Consider the following 20,000-nt stretch of genomic DNA (forward strand, 5'->3'; position numbering starts at 1 on the left):
ACACAGATTATTTGATTTGTAACCAGTTACATGAATTCACTCACGCGGCTGACATTAAACGTTGAAGACCCATATCCTCGTAAGCTTGGCTTGTAATTAGTGCCTACGCGTGTGTGCGTTATTTGTGATCCGTAATCTTTTGAATAATTGGATAGATTTCACATAAAAAATAAAAATGGCTCGATAGAGGCGTTTGATCTTGACGCTGACGCTGTCTAACTAAGGGAGTGAAAAATATACCTTTTTTTTTCATTTAATGAAGCTTTGGTGCAATTTCATCGGTTAGGTAAACTGGAGGTAACCGTTTTCATTTTCCCAGCCGCGTGTGAGATGTTTTATAATGAAGTTTTTACATCAAGCCCTGAATTATTAAACGGATCAAGAGTATTTGTGTGGGACAGCTTGTTCTCATATTACGTATCGACCGACTTGAATCTTCCAGGCAAACATTTAGACCCAAGGAGAGCATTTCACAGCTATATTTTAATTACTGAAGGGATGGATTAACAAGGAGGACCGTGCAGGTCATCGAAAGCTTTCTGCTTTGTATATTTTAAATTACAAAATCAAACGGGCGTGCTACTGTGGATTTACTTCCCCATTTTATTGACTCATGTGATTATGGAGTTTCTTTGAAAAAGTTCTAATGTTTTAATCGTAGTGTACTGCATGTCATCACTGCTGTTAGTAAATGGTAACTTCTTTTCACACACAAAAATATCTATTGTAAACTGGAACTCCCTTTCAAAATCCTAATATTCAAGAGTTCAAGAAAACTGCTTTTGGGTAAAAATCTGGGATTTCAAAATGAAATAATCTGCGATGAAAACAGATCTTGACTGTCTACTATATATATTTTGGTTCCCGACGTCTCTAGTCTATTTCTGTCAGAATTTTGAAGTGTCTAAGACGTTTCCAGCCGGTAGATAAGGTTCGTTGTGTCCCAAACTTTGGCAACGAGAGCCTATTTCAGTTTCATAGGCCTAGCGGTCTCGTTAGTAATATTATTATCGATACTTGTCATAGTAGTGGCAGCAGTTATGTTAAGAACGTAGCAGTTTGATAAGAAATTCCTGTGGCTTTTAAACAAAGAAAAATTTTAATCGTGAACAAGATGTGTGATGTCTCATAGAAGGCTAGCTGTGTCCCAAACTTGTGTGTTGTATTCATGTAAAGCGCCTGTATAGAGAGAGAGAGAGAGAGAGAGAGAGAGAGAGAGAGAGAGAGAGAGAGAGAGAGAGGAAGGAGGCCGGGGGTTGGGGAGGCTGGGGTTTTGGCAAGGGAAAGCCAGTCGGTAGTCAAAAGAAAGTGTAATGCGGTCATTTGTAGAAACAGACTGACATTAGTGAAAGGGACGCGAGATAATAGTAAAGAGAAAGTGTAACAGCCTCATTTCCAGGAGAGAGAGAAAAGGGGGAGGGAGGGTGAGGGAAGGAGGAGATAGAGCGAGAGAAAGAATTCCCCCTTTTTTTGTAGACAACGGGTAAAAATCACCATAAGTAGGAGATTTGAACAAATGGCTCTATTACCTGGAGGTAAACGCTCTGTCTGGAATTACTAATGAAATTCAGCCAGGATGCTATTTCGGTCTTGGCAGAGGGGAAAGACGCCCTTCTTGCGTGACCCTTCCCGACTTCCCTTTCTCCAGGGCATGGTGATCATCATGACGATGCTGATCATCATCATCATAAAGGGAATGATGATATGGGTGAGGGGAAAAAAAAGCTTCAAAGGTCGCGATGGAAGATAAAACAAATGCTTTTGATGACAGGAAATTCAGGCTAGAGAGAGAGAGAGAGAGAGAGAGAGAGAGAGAGAGAGAAGGGGGCGGGGTGGCGGAAAGAATAATGAAAGGAAATCTGTGAAGTGAAAAGACAGCGCAACACAGGCTCAGTTCAACCGGAGAGAGAGAGAGAGAAGAGAGAGAGAAGAAAGAAGAGAGAGAGAGCGAGCGGAATAGGGTTATGAAACGAATGGAATCCGGGGGTATAGGGTTATTGTAAAAATGACAGCAGAGGGAGCGACGGAGTGGAACTATTGAGAAAAAACTGGAGAGGGGAAACGGACAAGGATTAAGACTAACGAGAGAATACAGATGGAAATAAAGTATTAGGAAAAACATTGTAAGACCGATGTGATTGGGGATCCAAATAGACAGATGAAGGTCGATAGATTTAAGAGAGAGAGAGAGAGCACGTCCATGGCTTGACAACTTTGTTTGGCAAGATGCGTAAAAGAGATGCAAGCACTTGCATGAATGCATTGCCAAAGGGAAAGGTTTACAGTTTCTCTTGTTTCGAATATTTTCCAGAATTGAGTCCGTCTGAAACTGATTTTTCTTTTGAAATATTTTGTATTTACTTTTTTTGTGAAAAAAAAAAAAAGTTGTTCTTCGAGCGAAAGATCTATTACAATTGGCGTAGTTTTACAGTTCTCAATTTTTACCCGATCATATTTTTATCACTTTTTTTTCGTAAGAGTTGAAAATTGTTATTTCTTACGTTCTTATGATCTCCTCTGAATTGGCCCAACTTGATAATTTTTTTATTTATTTTCTGTAAAAGAAAACTATTAAGATTGTTTTTAGTTTGACCGTCCGCACTTTTACCAAGGCTAGAGGGCTGCAAATAGGTATGCTGATCATCCACCCTCCAACCATCAAACATAACAAAATACCAAATTGCAGCCCTCTAGCCTCAAGTTGTTTTTCCAAGTCATGATCGTGCGTGTGGCAACGCTATAGGACAGGCCACCACCGTTCGTAGCTTAAAGTTTCATGGGCCTCGGCTCATACAGCATCATACGCTTTACAGAAAACTCGATTATTTCGAAGTAACCTAGGCGCATTTGTTTACTTTTTTCTGTCATTTAAACCCGAACTTAAATCTATTGTTTTTGTACTCCCCGTCGGCCCTTCCCTTCGCAAAAAAAAAAAAAAAAAAAAAAAAATAAATAAAATAATAATAATAATAATAATAATAAGTAATAATAATAATAATAATAGATAGTAATGACACATCGAGGTGACTTTTAGCTGCAATGATCAGATTTGCACGTCAAGTTAGATTTACTATATATATATGTATATATATATATGATGTATATATATATATATATATATATATATATATATATATATATATATATTATTATATATAGATAATATATATATATATATATATATATATATATATATATATATCTATATCTATATATATATATTATATAATATATAATATATATATGTATTACCAAGTGCATCCCATTCTTGCGTCTGCATGATGGTACTAGGCTGCAATTATATCCGTTATATGTGACTTTAGATGCAATTGACTCGGCGTAATATCCATTTTGAATGATTGACCACTGAACTTGAAAAACAGTATTTTTTTTTTTTCATGCCAGTTACTTTTGAAATGTAGTGAGATTTATGACACAGAGTTAGGATGATCTTTTGGAGCTGTTTGCTATGTGAGTGTTCCATCGTCTATCTCTTCATTTCAGTCATCAAAATCGAAAGCTTCCAGAAAGAAATGTCGGGTGATAAATGACTGACAAAATGTATCAATCTTTCGTAGCGCCTATTCATCGCAGTTATGTGAGAATATGGTCATCAGTGTTCCTCTCTCTCTCTCTCTGTCTCTCTCTCTCTCTCTCTCTCTCTCTCTCATGCGCTGTATGGAGCTTTAGCAAATGTCTTTTCGTAGATATATTCTAGAACATTATACCTATCTAATTGAAAGAATCTTCCGTTGCTCTCTCTCTCTCTCTCTCTCTCTCTCTCTCTCTCTCTCTCTCTGTTATTCGCTGTATGGAGCTTTACCAAATGGCTATATATTTGTAAATATACCCTAGAACATTAAATCTCTCTCTCTCTCTCTCTCTCTCTCTCTCTCTCTCTCTCTCTCTCTCTCTCTCTCTGCTGTCTGCTGCCTACTTTATACAACTTCAACAAATGTCTTTTCGTAATTATACCCCCGAACATGAAATCTCATAGTAATAATCTTTCTCTCTCTCTCTCCCTTCAGATCCCTGTGAAGACATTTCGTGTCCCGAGCGCCAAATTTGCCAGCTGGATCGAGACAGACTGCCCGTCTGCCGTTGCAACGACGTGTGTGCCAAGGACTACGACGCGGTGTGCGCGTCGGACGGCAAAACTTACACGTGAGTAGCTGTGAAAACGTACACAATGTGGTGTTATAGTTTCCTTAATTCTGGTGCTCGTGCACTGAATTCTCGATGCTGCGACCCTCTCTCCTTCCTTTCACTATACCTCCGTTCATATTCGCTTTCTTCCGTCTTACTTTCCACCTTCTCCTAACAATCGTTTCATTATTATTTTCAGCGCTGAATGACAATCATAGGCCCCAGCGCTGAGCCTATGGCCTAAATTTTATATTCCATTCCATTCCTGTCAGTTTATTCACCATAAGTTGCACTACTTTTATACAAGATAGTTTCCTTCGTTACAAATTGATATATATAATATTAATATATATATATATATATGTGTGTGTGTGGTAATATATATATAAGGTGTGTTGTTTGTGTGTGTCGTGTGTGTATATTATATAAATATAATATATATATATAACTATATAATATATACTGTTATTCATATGACTGGACTGGTTAAAAAAATGTTTCCTGTAACAACAGAATTCCATCTAATAAAAGGAGCCCATAAAAACACCAAAATGTAGAGAGAAAAGTACTATATTTCAGAGACTGCTGAAGAGAGAGACAGCAGTCTCTGAAATATAGTACTTTTCTCTCTACATTTTGGTGTTTTTATGGGTCTCCTTTTATTAGATATATATATATATATATATATATATATATATATATATATATATATATATATATATATATATATATTCAAAACTTCTGCTATTACTGCCATGTCATTCCTTTGCATCAGAAGAGCTTTCATGGTCTAATCTCTTCCTTATACTTAGCTTATGTGTAAAGTTGCTTGGCATGAGCGATTGTAGCAGGAATTATTAGGACTTTAATCTGCTTTTAGTTTTCTGAAAAGAACACTATTGTGCCGGCTTTGTCTCTCCGTCCGCACTTGTTTTTGTTCGTCCTCAGATCTTACAAACGGCAGAGGCGAGAGGGCTGCAAATTGTATATTGACCATCCGCCCTCCAGTCATCAAACATACCAAATAGCACCCCTCTAGCCTCAATAGTTGTTATTTTATTTAAGGTTTAAATTAACCATAATCGTGATTTTGGCAACTATATACGATAGGCCACCACCGGCCGGTTTGTTAAAGTTTCATGGTGCGCGGCTCATACAGCATTATACCGAGACCACCGAAAGATAGATCTGTTTTCGGTGGCCTTGATTACACGCTGTTGCGGCTGTACAGAAAACTCGATTGCGCCGAAGAAACTTCGGCACGTTTTTTACTTGATTGCACTCAGATTTGAGAGTCGGTAAAAAAAAATTTTTTTGTGACAATGCCAAAGCCATAGCGTGTGGAATTTCCCTGAATTCAGTATAAGTCTCCAGACTTTGGATTTTCAACAGAGATAATGTCTTGCCTGTGAGACGCTTTACGTACCAATGGTAGGTAAATCAGACACAAAGTGGATGGGGGGGGGGGGGGGGGGTACAATATTTAAGTGATGCCGGTAGTTTATCAAGATTTTTTAAAATCAAATAATGGGGCTCTAAACTGTTCTTCCTCTCTTGAAAAAGTCTTAAAAATATGTACATTAAAATGGTACTACGAAGCCTATTTAGAATGCAAACAAGATTCTCTCTCTCTCTCTCTCTCTCTCTCTCTCTCTCTCTCTCTCTCTCTCTGTCGGGTACCTTATCCAGTCGAGAGCCCGTAGCCGCTGGCCATCTTCTCACTGTCGTCGCGTTTAACATATTTATAGAAGCTTCAAAGTGGAGCAGGGATTTCACAAATTGAATTCTGTTTTTGAATTAGGGAAAGGAGCTCTACCCTCTTCTAGGTCTCCTCCTCCTCCTCATCCTCCTCCTTCTTCTTCCTCTCCATGGGCAGGGGCTTCTTAGCTCTCAAGTGTAAGATTGTAAATATACTTTACGTTCAAATATTCATGCGCAACCCATTACGCAAATGAAGCTTCATTCATCCACATTTTTCCCTCCCTCTTTCTCTGCTTATAAATAGATATGGTATACTTTGTTTATATATATATCATGTATATAAATATATATATATAATATATAGTATATTATATTTGTATGTATTAAAATATCGATTATTATTGTTATTAAGTGTATTTGAGCACTTCTTCGGTCTCCTCGAGTGATCACAGCAATTCTCTCTTAGGCACCACAGCTGTCGTGGGCGAGACGCCGCGTACAGACCCCGATAGTGAAAAGTTGAAGTTTTGCCGTAATTTCTCCCGAGATTTGCATACATTTGGAAATGGAGTTACACGTGGAGCTGTTAGGGACCCGGCTTGATAGCCCCCCCAAAATGGCATTAAGCAGCTCAAGGCAGCTCGCATTATACTTCATTTCCCTGAACAGTTTACCGCTTGGTGTCTTTTAATCTTGACTCCCTCTTTAGAGGGCCATCACAAACCTGTCACATTATCATTCTCTCTCTCTCTCTCTCTCTCTCTCTCTTCTCTCTCTCTCTCTCGCTCGCTTATTTTATTTTTCGAATTTTATATCTTACATTTCCATTATTATTATGAATTTTTTTTCTCTCTCTGCTTATATTTTGGTATTTTATATATACCTCATTTACTATAATATGAATCTCTCTCTCTCTCTCTCTCTCTCTCTCTCTCTCTCTCTCTCTCTCTCTCTCTCTCTCTCGCTGTTTATATTTTGGTATTTTATATGTACTTCATTTACTATAATATGAATCTCTCTCTCTCTCTCTCTCTCTCTCTCTCTCTCTCTCTCTCTCTCTCTCTGTTGAGACTGTTTTTTGAACCATTCTGCGTTAGTTTAATGCTATTCTTTCTGATAAGTAGTAACGTATAAGCTCTTCATTACGAGGTATACGTTGCAAATTTCAATATGCATGAAAAGAGTCGTAGTTCTTGATTAACTGTAGCGACGCACTTCGCACTCTTTACCTTCCACCTCCCAAAAAGGGGTTAGCGTTCATTCTGGCCTACTCCCCGATGATGCAACGTGGCAGCGTCTGTAAATTGAAAAGAGGAACTGCAATGGCATTTGTTGCCTTCTTTGAATCATCATGATCACTTTTTCAGAGATAAAGTCAGGCTCTTTTGAAATAGAACCTACTTTAGAAATGTTTAGAACAGACTATCACTGATTACTAAAGATGTTTCAATGAACAAATTTGCAATTATGTCTTTCTTTTCATGATGCAAATGTAAAGCATTCGTGTGCAATTAAAGTGATTGGTTTCTTCACTTTTTTTTAGCGTCGCCGGATGACGCTTAATGTTCATTTAGACGGAAATTATAATGATTTTTCCTCGCATTGTAAGTAGTCTCAGACAAAGTTATTGGACAGGTAAGATCTCAGACAGCCTTCACGTCAACAAAGTTGTATTCTCTCTCTCTCTCTCTCTCTCTCTCTCTCTCTCTCTCTCTCTCTCTCTCTCGAAATCTCACGTAATCTCGTTGCCAGGTCAAGAATTGAACTTCACAAACGTATGTATGAGACTCTTTATGTATAAGTTTACAAAACTATACATGAGTCTGAGCGTATAGGTAAACCTATACATGAGTCTCTGTACGTATAGGTATACAAACCTATACACGAGTCTCTGTAGCTAAAGGTATACAAACCTATACATGAGTCTCTGTACCTAAAGGTATACAAACCTATTCATGAGTCTCTGTACGTATAGGTATATAAACCTATACACGAGTCCGTTTATGAATCAATAAAAGAGGCTCACCAACAGTACATCACTCCCTCAGAAGCATCTTTCATCCCAAGACCTACAGTTTAAATGTTTTAAAATGCAAGAATGGTATTAGGATAGTAATGTATTGCACCTTCGCTCCAAATTCTGAATCTCCAATCACACGACTTACTCTGGGAAGCTTTTAATATTATTATTATTATTATTATTATTATTATTATTATTATATTATTTATTATTATTATTTTATTTCAACAGGAACGAGTGTGTGATGAAATTGGAGGCGTGTAGGGCCAGGAAGACGCTGTGGATCATCTACAATGGGGAATGTGATTTAGGTAACATTATTAAGGCCTTTCCTCAAAAGTTTGGATGATAATTAGATCAGTTTCTCTAACAAGCTATCGTTTGTAAGAATAACGAAGACTCTCTCTCTCTCTCTCTCCTCTCTCTCTCTCTCTTCTTCTTCTCTTCTCTCTCTATATATAAATATATAAAATTAAAAAATTTTTATTTTAAATATAATAATAAAATTATATATATACTAATATAGTAATTATAATATCTATTTGTATGTACTGTATGTATGTATGGTATGTATTGTATGTATGTAGTGTTTATGTATGTATGTATCTTTTAGTGTTAATATATACTTAGTTGCTTATTAATAGTAACTCTCCTCTCTCTCTCTCTCCTCTCTCTCTCTCGCTCTCTCTCTCTCTCTCTCTGCTACTCTTCTCTATTATTCCCAGACCTTTAACTCCTCATTCGAACTTCTCCAGGGCTGAACCCGTGCGACGCCATATCGTGCATGGCGGGCGAGGAGTGCAACGTGGACAAGAAGGGCATTGCCAGATGCGAGTGCCCCATGCCCTGCGAGAAAGTGATGCGCCCGTGTGCGGAAACGGACGGGGAGACGTACGACAACCTTTGCGAACTCCAGAGGTCGGTCTGCGTCAACCAGGTGGACATCGATGTTAGCTACAACGGAGTCTGCGGTAAGATTGGCTTGGTTGGTGGTGTTTAGCGACACCTCTCTCTCTCTCTCTCTCTCTCTCTCTCTCTCTCTCTCTATATATATATATATATATATATATATATATATATATATATATATATATATATATATATATAGTCCACCTATATAGTCCTTAGCTTTAAACCAGTGTTGTAATGAGCATTTTGTACTTGAGACGTATCCTGTTTTAACAAAGATTTATTTACGCATAATTTATTTACGAGTATATATATATATATATATATATATATATATATATATATATATATATATATATATATATATATATATTTATTTATATTTATATATATGTATATATATAAAACCATCGGGAAGAAATTAAAAACATTTTCGACTTAGTTAATTGAGTTTTGTCATCCTTTTATGGGATTGTTTGAACCGAGTTTCTCTCCTTGACAGTAATTGTGGTACATGTTTAAAGCTCTTGGACTGTAAATGTAAAATGTGTTCAAATTCAATCATTCTCTCTTAATGCTCTACACACACACACACACACACACACACACACACACACACACACACACACACATATATATATATATATATATATATATATATATATATATATATAATATATATATTTAGAGGCCTGTGGTCTTAATATTTCTCCTAGAGTTGAAGACCCCTAAGGAGATCTGGGTAACCCATTCGGTTAGCTAAAATCCTAAAAGGCTGTCAGCTGCCATTATGGGCGAGACTTCAAAATGTTATATATTTGTCGAAAAAGGACTCAGATTTCGTCTCTAACAATATTCTAAGCTGTGGGTAATTTATCCGTACTTTCTTGTCTAGGAATAATTCTTCCAGTGCTTCTGTGTAACGCCAGGTCATTTTGACATCAATGTGCTCAGAAATTCACAGCGTGAGAGGAAAGTTTCGTAACGGCTTCATTATGCAGATGAGCTTCCTAGATTTGCTTGGATGATATTACGTAAAAAAAAGAAAAAACAAATATCGTTTTTTAGGTTTATGTTCAAACTGTAACGTTTTGTTGGGAGTGAGTCGTGTATTTAAGTAAATATGCCAACCAGTGTTGCGTACGAACTGCAGGGGTACTTTTATCACTTTCATCTGTATGTTAATACGACTGCAATATACCGATGACAGCTGATTTTTCTACACCAGAAAACATATTTTCATGTGTACTACTGTACTGCACTTTTCTTCGTGATTAGGTGCCATTTGCCACTATATCAAATATGGAATTTCAGTGCTTAAACCAATCTTTTTCTTTCTGCAATATGTGCAAATATATATACATATAGTATATAATATATATATATATTATATATATATATATATATATAATACACACACACACCACACTTACCCTCTTTCTCTGCTTAGCTATCTAAATATTAGTCTATATATATATAATGTGCTTGTGGGTAATTATATTCAAATACAGCCCATGCATGTGTCCATCAAAGAAAATAATAAAAATCTATTTCGTATTGTCACACGCTAATTCCTCCCCCTCTTTTCGTCGCAGGAGAGGAAGGCCCTTGCGCTGGCCACGAATGCGGCCACGGGGGGCTATGCGTCGACAGGCAGGGTCTGCCGGTGTGCGAATGCCCGCAGTGCCCACCGCAGCTAGATCCCGTGTGCGGCACCGATGGCATCTCCTACGACAACGAATGCCACCTGAGGGCAGAGGCCTGTAGGATACATCGAAACCTGACAGTCAGATACAGGGGCAAATGCAGTGAGTAGAATTTTCCTCGTTTACGAGTTTTGTCTATTTATTTATTTTATTTATTTATCTTATTTTTTATTCATTTTTATATGTTTAAGTATTCACCCTGATTAATTGACAGGAATGACCATTTGAGTTTTTCTTCGACATCTTCCGAACGGAAAGCTCTATTGCTCATTCCTGTAAATTAATCAGGTTGAATACTTAAGCATAAAAATCAGTACATGAATAAACAAACAAATAATTGAAAACGTGTTTACCGAAGGTGAGACATTTTAATTATTGCTGGTGTTGAGCATTGTATTACATCGCGGCAGAAGCTCCAAGTTTTGAGATTCGTTGAATTTACGCCGGTTTGAACTGCCTCATTGGGAAACACCAATCGGACAGTATTATTATTTCGCGAGTGGGAAGTTAATTGCACTGGAAACACAAGTCTGTTACATTAAAAACTAATAGTGGAAACTTACCCGAAAACACTATTGATCTACCCCTTAGGGGGGGCGTTTATTGCTGTCAGTGAACCTAACCCGGTGCACTGTAGGCATTATTAAATGGCGTTTGCAGCGTCCCAACGGCCTCCAGCTGCATCCACTTTTTTAAGCCTTTTACTTTGCCTCCATCCCCCTTCCTTTCTTTCTTTCACCTTTCGGCTCGACCTCTCTAACTATCACTTCTTAGTGAACTGTTTTGTTTTATTTAGTTCCATCTTGTAGACCCTTGTTCATCATCTCCTCTAGTTTCTGAATATCTGTCTTGCTGTTCAACCACTCCAACAACCTCTCTCTTTAAGCTCTAATTGGCCAAAAGTCTCTAAGTGCTTGATTGTATAGACAAAGATCTAAACCGCTTCAGGAAAGAAAGAAGATTGTCGGACTATATTATTGTCACTTCATACGCCAGCGCCTCAGTAGCGTGATCGGCATGGTCTTGACCTGCCACCTCGGTGGCCGCGAGTTCGATTCTCGGGCATTCCATTGAGGTGTGAGAGATGTGTATTTCTGGTGATAGAAGTTCACTCTCGAAGTGGTTCGGAAGTCACGTAAAGCTGTTGGTCCCGTTGCTGAATAGCCACTGGTTCCATGCAACGTAAAAACACCATACAAACAAACAAACAAACACTTCCTACGTCAACTTTCGCAAAGGGCATCTGTGAAAGTCCTCCCCAGGTGTCTTTCACACTTCTCTTGATGTTATCAGCGACCCCATTTCTCCTTTATTATAAATATTTTGCCTTTTATCTCTCCAACCATTAATATTTCGTTCGTAATTCTGTTGCATGCCAAGATGTCAATATCACTCCAAGCCTGACTGCGAATGTACATAAAGTTATGCGTATTATTCTGTGCGTTTTTTAACGTTTTCTTTTCATTTATCGTCCATTTTCATTCATTATAACTATTCAGATGTTCTGTTACTTGTTTTTCTATGTATTTCAAACCTTCGTATACTCAAGTTGATCGTAAAATTTGGATTCCAGGTAACTTATAATTAGTTGATCGTAAAATTTGGATTCCAGGTAACTTATAATTAGTTGATCGTAAAAATTGGATTCCAGTTAACTTATACTTAGTTGATCGTAAAATTTGGATTCCAGGTAACTTATAATTAGTTGATCGTAAAATTTGGATTCCAGGTAACTTATAATTAGTTTATCGTAAAATTTGGATTCAAGGTAACTTATAATTAGTTGATCGTAAACATTGGATTCCAGTTAACTTATACTTAGTTGATCGTAAAATTTGGATTCCAGGTAACTTATACTGAGTTGATCGTAAAATTTGGATTCCAGGTAACTTATAATTAGTTGATAGTAAAATTTGGATTCCAGGTAACTTATACTTAGTTGATCGTAAAATTTGGATTCCAGGTAACTTATAATTAGTTGTTCGTAAAATTTGGTTTGATTTCCAGTATCTTATACTTAGTTGATCGTAAAATTTGGGATTTACCAAGTAACTTATAATTAGTTGATCGTAAAATTTGGATTCCAGGTAACTTATAATTAGTTGATCGTAAAATTTGGATTCCAGGTAACTTATACTTAGTTGATCTTAAAATTTGGATTCCAGGTAACTTATACTTAGTTGATCGTAAAAATTGGATTCCAGTTAATTTTTACTTAATTGATCGTAAAAATTGGTTTCCAGTTAACTAGCACTTAGTTGATCGTAAAATTTAGATTCCAGTTAACTTGTACTTAGTTGATCGTAAAATTTGGATTCCAGTTAACTTGTACTTAGTTGATCGTAAAATTTGGATTCCAGTTAACTAGCACTTAGTTTATCGTAAAATTTAGATTTCAGTTAGCTTATACTTAGCTAATCGTAAAATTTGGATTTCAATTAATTCACCAATGTCCACGTCCTACATTCATCAGTGACCTTCACATGTATCGGGTCACATTCCCTCCGCGTCGATGCCGACGTTACTGTAATCAATAACCAATGTGTCAGTAAATACTGAGGGAACTCCTCATGTCAAAGATATTTCGCCATCTGACATAGCCGCCTTCCCATTTCCAGGTGGCTGCGAGGATAAGCAATGCAATTTCTACGGGATCTGTGAGGCCGACGAAAAAGGGGTGGGTCGGTGTGTTTGTCCCGAGGGATGCGTCAAGGTAGGCAAAATCGGATTGTTTGTTTAAAAATATATTATATATTATATATATATATATATATATATATATATATATATATATATATATATATATATATATTATAATATATATTTTAAGACAGTACACAAAAGTAGTGTCTTCCTATTTTCAAGTTTATAGAAATGTTATTTGATTCTTTTAAGTTAAGATTAAAAATACACAGTTTATCCCCTTTTCACTGTTTGTCTTTTTTAAATGTCATTTCATATTTATTAAGTCATGGATGGTATTACACAAACAATTGTATTTTTTCATATTTTTAGAAATTTTTATAAATGGAATGTAATATATTGTTACTTGAGGAAAGTAATACACAAAAATATCCTATTTTCAGTTTTAAAATTTTTTATATATTTTTTAAGTTAAGAAAGTAATGTAAAAAAAATAGCCTTTTTCCTATTTCAATTTTTTTTAAATGACATTTAATTTTCGTAATTGAAGGGAGATAATAGTACACAAAAAATATTTTCTTTAACTTCAAAGTTTTTCTAATGGTATCTAATTTTGGCAATTTAATGAAATACAAAAAAGAATTTTTCCATTTAAAAATTACCATCATTATTGTAACAAGGCCAGCGATTTAAATTCCTAGACTCTCCTAGACCTGATGCCTGCACGGGCTCTTGTTTGCAAAAGATCCCGTGAGAAATGTACGTAAAACAGTCAACATGACAAAATAGGTAATTCCACGCAGCGTCTTTTCTTCTTAGGAGAAAGCTGATGTCTAAGTTTAATCCTTTTGAAAAGTAAAGTTAGTTTTCGTCTAATTCTCTCGGCAGTCGGTAGACTTTTAGCGTGATTACGTCTGGGCAAAGAAACTTGGCTGAATTTGGAGAGAAGTTTCTTGTGTTTTTCACAGCGCTGTTAATTTGTTGTCAGACACAGCGTTACTTAGAGGAAGCAATCGTCTTAAGATGTGCGCATTTGTGCACGCTTGATCAAAACATAAATTGCCGGAATTTAAAGGTAGAATTCACTGTATTGACATGTTCCTTTTGGATGAAGAAGGCGAGAGAGAGAGAGAGAGAGAGAGAGAAGAGATTGTGAGACATCCTAATTATCTTCCGCAGGCCGAAAGCAAAGTTTGTGGAACGGACGGAGAAACTTACTTAAACGAATGTCTCCTCAAAGTTGCCGCTTGTAGGAAACAGCAGCTTATCATGGTAGCGTCCAGGGGCGACTGCGGTAAGTTCGGTACTTGGTTTTGTAATGTATATCATCCACCTGTCATTTTGTTTCTTATCCTAGTGTATCCACTTTCTTGACGGTTTAGTATCCAAATAGGTTTCTTTCTTGACCGTTGTGCTATTTCTTTGTTGATCCTAAGTGCATCCACTTGTGTTTCTTTCTTAATTACAATATTATATACACCCCTTTTTTTAATGTATTCCTCTACTGACCTCTTTGTATCCATTTTTATTTTGTTCTCAAACGAAATGCCTCCACTTTTATTTCTTTCTTAATTGCAGTATATCCATATAAATCTCTTTTATTTATGTATTCCTCTGCTGATCTTTTTGTATCCGTTATCCATTTTTATTTCTTTCGTAGACGAAATGCCTCCACTTGTATTTCTTTCTCAATTGCAATATACATTTCTTTTTTTATGTATTCCTCTACTGATCTCTTTGTATCCATTTTTATTACTTAGACGAAATGCCTCCACTTGTATTTCTTTCGTAATTGCAATATATCCATATACGTCTTTTTTTTATGTGTATGTTCCTCTACTGATCTCTTTATTTCTATTTTTATTTCTTTCTTAGACGAAATACGTCTACTTGTATTTCTTTCTTAATTGCAATATATCCATATACATCTCTCTTTTTTTATGTATTCCTCTACTGATATCTACGTATCCATTTTTATTTTTTTCTTAATTGCAATATATCCATATTCATCTTTTTTATGTATTCCTATACTGATCTCTATGTATCCATTTGTATTTTTCTCAATTGCAATATATCTATAGACATCTCTCTTTTTTTATGCATTCCTCTACTGATCTCTTTGTATCCATTTTTATTTCTTTCTTAGACGAAAAGCCTCCACTGGTATTGTTTCCATAATGTATATGTATAAGCGAAGTTCGATTTTATTGCAATGTATCTACTGACGCATCGTCCTTGAATTTAGAAACTATTTCCACTTCTCTTATGATATAAGTTGTCCCTTTTGAGAGTCCGTAAACTCTTTATCTCGACATTCATCGTAGACATTTCTTCTCAATATTTGCTGTTTTATGCCTCTAATTAACTTCAGCCGAATTTTGATGTTGGTAATTTTCATCACAATAATTGCTTTTTTTCTCTCTCTCTTTTTTTAAGTTTTTTTTTTTAGATTTTTCGATTGAATTTATTCACGATCTTCGCAGTTATTTTAGCTTTGGCATTAAGATTAGCGTTACTCAGTGACTTGGAGGTTTAGTAGGTTTAGAGTTCAGAAGCGTAGCTTTTGCCAAAGCACATAAGAGAGAAGGTGAGAGTACCTAAAATACATTCTTTTATGTTGTCGGTATACCACAGAATAATCTTTAAAATTCACCGTATTACTTAAAGACTTCGCGGGTAATATGTGCCTTTGTTTGAGCTGTTATTGAGAACATTATTAAAATAACCCTCGATCAACCACACGTCAGTGTTTCCTAGATGTATAGTTCCGTCGCGTTCACTGTTTTGGTAACACTGCGTCCCGGTCTTTAGATAGTTACGCTATGTTTAAGTTTTAGGTAAATAAAAGGATATCTGGGTGTACATTTGCAACTGAGAAGTGTTTTAATAATTTACTGTATGCGAATTACACCGTTAATATTCGAAATAGGATATTATTATTATTGTTGAGCGTAAGCTGAATGTAACTATCTAAAGCCCGGGACGCAGTGTTACCATACGCAAACACCACAGCCGGGTGGACAGATGGAAAAAAACCGAGTATAGAAAATGAAAGTATCGTAAAGCTCAACCCGCCTTTTTTGTGCACCTGCTCGATAATAGAATTGAGAGAATATATCCTCTGGTAGAGAGAGAAAGAGAGAGAGAGAGAGTAAAAAACAAAATCTGATCATTAGCAAAGAGGAGAGAGGAAGAGGAGCGAAGGAAATGTGTTACCACTTTATTTTTATAATTCTGATAAAATCCGGGACTGCCTCGGCGCGACGGTAATGCTCCGGAGGAACCGCTTAAGATCGCATCAAATCTCCATTACCCTCGATGGAATGAGGACAAATTCGCTCCTGAATTCACCCTGTTGCCAATTTTCCTCACGTTAGTAATGTTGGGAAGCGGAAATTTAATGGGGGGGACCTTGCCCCTCTCTCTCTCTCTCTCTCTCTCTCTCTCTCTCTCTCTCTTCCATTTTTGTTCTCTCAGCTTTCGTTTTTTGAGGGGGATACATTTATGTTTATTACGATAATCGGGACTTACTGCGTCGCTTAACTTAGGCCAGAAGTTGTAATGAATTTTTTTTAGAAATATTTTAGTAACTTCAATTGTAAAACAAATCATAATGACGTTTGTATTAAGTTTCCCACAGAAGTAGAAATATGAATTCGGTATGTTGATCAACATTTTACTTTTGAGTAAACGAATATCAGTGGAAATAAGACATTTCTTTTAAAAAGCATGATATTCGAGTCGAATCAGAATAAATGTCAACACTTAACTCATCCTTCGCTCACTGCAGACTTATGTCAACATGTTGTGTGCAAGTTCGGCGGCCGCTGCGAAGCCGGAAGGTGCATATGTCCCAGTGAATGTCCGGAGACTCGGGAACCGGTGTGCGCTTCCAACGGCGAGACCTACATCAACGAGTGCGAGATGCAGAAGGCAGCCTGCGGCATCGAGAACGGTCTCAGAGTAACTTTTGTCGGGGAGTGTTCGGAGGCGAGAACGTCCGGCGTCAGTAAGTACACGGTGCTCTTTTGTTTCTAAGGGTGATTTCCCACTGTGTGTTAGGTGCTAGGATGATTCTAAACGGTTTCAACGACTTTCTCTCTCTCTCTCTCTCTCTCTCTCTCTCTCTCTTTTCCACGCCTTCTCTTTCGTTCGTTTTTCGTTTTCTTTGTTTTGGAAGTGTCATCGGTCTTATGCAGTATATGCCATTTTCCTAACCTCTTTCGTGGGTGCTTCTCGTTTTATATTAGTCTAGAGCCTGGAGCGTATTGCTTTTTATAGGTCTGTGTATTTGATTTTCTCTCTCTCTCTCTCTCTCTCTCTCTCTCTCTCTCTCTCTCTCTCTCTCCATCCTTGTTTGCTTCTTTAACTAATGATGACAATCCCAAAACATGCAGGTACTGTTGTAGTATAAATGAAAGTTGCCCTCACTAGTGATAATGGTTTGAGAGAGTTTTTGTGCTAAATATTTGTCCTGTATCACCATAACATCACGAGTGTCCTGAGAAGACTCGCTGAAGTCTTTCACTTCCTGTACCATCAATTAGGCTTCTTCCGTAGTTCTGTTTTAAATCGTGACTGAAGTTCAGATGTACCCAATAGTTTCCCTACTATGATATCCTTGAGCATTTATGAGCCGAGAGTCGGGAACGTAAAAATAACAGCATAAAGCTAACTAACTGAGCCTCTAAGCTTAATGGAACTGCCTCTGGATAATTACCATAAAGAATAGTTAGATACAGTAACAATTAATGTTTTAAAAGAAGATAAACTTAACAACAGAAATGTATTGCACTTTTGGGCACTGGCATCATTTCAAATTTAGCAAAATATAAAAATAGAGAGAAAAATTAGCAAACGCAAAATATATCTAAACTGCAATCAGCTTTGGCTTGTTCGGGCGTCAACCGTCTGTGCCTCGAAACCCTTAAGGAATCATTCGTTTGTCTTTTGTTTTACATGATGCTAGTTGAAAGTGCAATGGCACTCTCCCAGAACAGTATGTTTTGCTCTGCCCCCTTTTCTCCTCTCTTCATCTTCTTAAATTATAAATGTGTTCATTAGCTGTGGATATGGGCCTCTATCGTCGTCTGCTTTTGTGGTGATGCCAGGTGGTCTGTTGCCTTTCGTCGTCGCCTGTGACATCACAAAAACCTCACCTTTACACTAGGGAACATCTCAATAGTTTATGCGCGGCCATGGACGCTCTGAGGAGACCGACCACCCTCTCCAACCTCCAGAGTGGATATTATCTTTTGCTGTCCGTTTTTAGAAGCCTGCCTTTTTTCCGAGACTTTTAGAGTGTTTCTGTCAGTATAACGTCCATTCGTTCTTTGCGTCACATTTTTAACTCGAAGACCTTTGTTTCAGAAGATTTTTAATTCGCATAAAAAAGTTTTGTATACATCTTTCAAGTGCTCATCGATGATGTCTAAAAGCACACATTCTCTTTCTAAAGTAAAATATATTTCTAGTTAAAAGTGATATCAAGCGATAAATAGTGAAGAAGCTCAATTCTTTAAACGCAAAGCATTCCATAGTGAAAAACCTTTTTTCGTGGAATGAATCTACCTTCATTGGCGAGACCTGGCTGGTGGCACTGAAGCGAAGGTCCCGTCAGAGCGCTCCATGGCCGCATAGCATTGTTGGGTGTGTATGTGCATAATATCTGGTGGTGGCTGTGACTAATAAACATGCGGGGGGGGCTGATTTAGAGGATGACCCAGGACTTGTAAGGCCACGTGACTCCTCCCCTCCTCCCATGGTGGGTCCTCCGGCGCCAGCGCATCCTCTGGGGCACGAGGAAGCCGACGTGTGCGCCTCCATGACTTGTGAGTACGGATCCACGTGCACGGTGTTGGCGGACGGCCTGCCCCGGTGCTCGTGCCGCCTAGACTGCTCCAACGTGCCTCAGAATCCCGTCTGTGCCTCTGACCTCAAGATGTACTCCAGCGAGTGCCTCATGATCAGGGAAGGATGCCAGCGCCAAGTCGAGCTCAGGCTGAGGCCCCTGGAACTGTGTGAAGGTACTACACTCCGCCCCGCCGCTCTCCGTTCGTTCTGCTCCTCCTCCTGCAGCATGTCCATCACAGCCACAACACCACCCAATGGCCGCCATTTGTATTGCTAAAGGACTGATCCTCTGGGAGGGAGAAGCAATCTTAGCTAAAGTACCACTTCACTCTCGTTGCCCTTCTTAAAAGATTTCACTCGCAGCTTGAGACAGAGAGACGAAGGGCACTTTCCTTCGCAGCTGCCAATGTCACAATACACTGGGTATCTTCCCTCGTGCGTTCAGTCCTTTAGAAACTCCCCTAATCCTTTGTGACGCCTCCTCTCATGTTCTTAAAATAACATCCAAAATCTGCATGGCTAGCATACAATGCATGTTGTGATTGACTGATTGATGTGGTGTTTTGCCGTCACTGACGAAGCATTTCAGCGAGGAGACTTTTCCTTTTATCTGTTGTGGTGTTTGTAGTTTGATTCACCATTGACACTTTTCGCATCTCGACTGTGTGCAATGAGTTTGATGTTTAAGAGCCGGTCTCGTGAGGCACGCTTCTTTAAGAATGGTGTTTGGCACGCTTATGTTTACATCTCACTCTTAGATTTAACCACTTGGTATATATATATATATATATATTATATATAAATAATATATTATATATAATTAATTAATAATGATAATACTATATTATATATATATAATAATTTCTTGCAGCATGAGTGTTTTTTTATTGTTGTCCTTTGCAAGATCTGTATGCATTGTGCTGTGATAGGGTAATTCTCAAATGAAAGTATAATATATTTTCTTTAATGTTCGCCACGTCATCCTGAAATGAATCGGCATTTCATCTTAGTCATCATCTGAC

General features: G+C 37.5%; 1 protein-coding gene across 6 annotated transcripts in view; it reads left to right on the forward strand.

Moving 5' to 3' along the window:
- Nucleotides 1-20,000, forward strand: part of LOC135205445 (agrin-like) — a 253,618-nt gene that overhangs the window by 186,911 nt on the left and 46,707 nt on the right. For 4 of the 6 annotated variants that reach the window (XM_064236037.1, XM_064236038.1, XM_064236035.1 and 1 more), the window contains 8 exons: nt 4,029-4,164; nt 8,099-8,178; nt 8,623-8,838; nt 10,372-10,584; nt 13,101-13,195; nt 14,305-14,419; nt 16,916-17,134; nt 18,840-19,151. In XM_064236037.1, coding sequence (XP_064092107.1) covers nt 4,029-4,164; nt 8,099-8,178; nt 8,623-8,838; nt 10,372-10,584; nt 13,101-13,195; nt 14,305-14,419; nt 16,916-17,134; nt 18,840-19,151 — 1,386 coding nt within the window. The remainder of the gene's footprint in view (nt 1-4,028; nt 4,165-8,098; nt 8,179-8,622; nt 8,839-10,371; nt 10,585-13,100; nt 13,196-14,304; nt 14,420-16,915; nt 17,135-18,839; nt 19,152-20,000) is intronic. The other 2 variants (XM_064236039.1, XM_064236036.1) reach the window with 1 other exon arrangement.

Source organism: Macrobrachium nipponense, chromosome 24, assembly GCF_015104395.2.
Source record: "Macrobrachium nipponense isolate FS-2020 chromosome 24, ASM1510439v2, whole genome shotgun sequence".
Lineage (NCBI taxonomy): Eukaryota > Metazoa > Arthropoda > Malacostraca > Decapoda > Palaemonidae > Macrobrachium > Macrobrachium nipponense.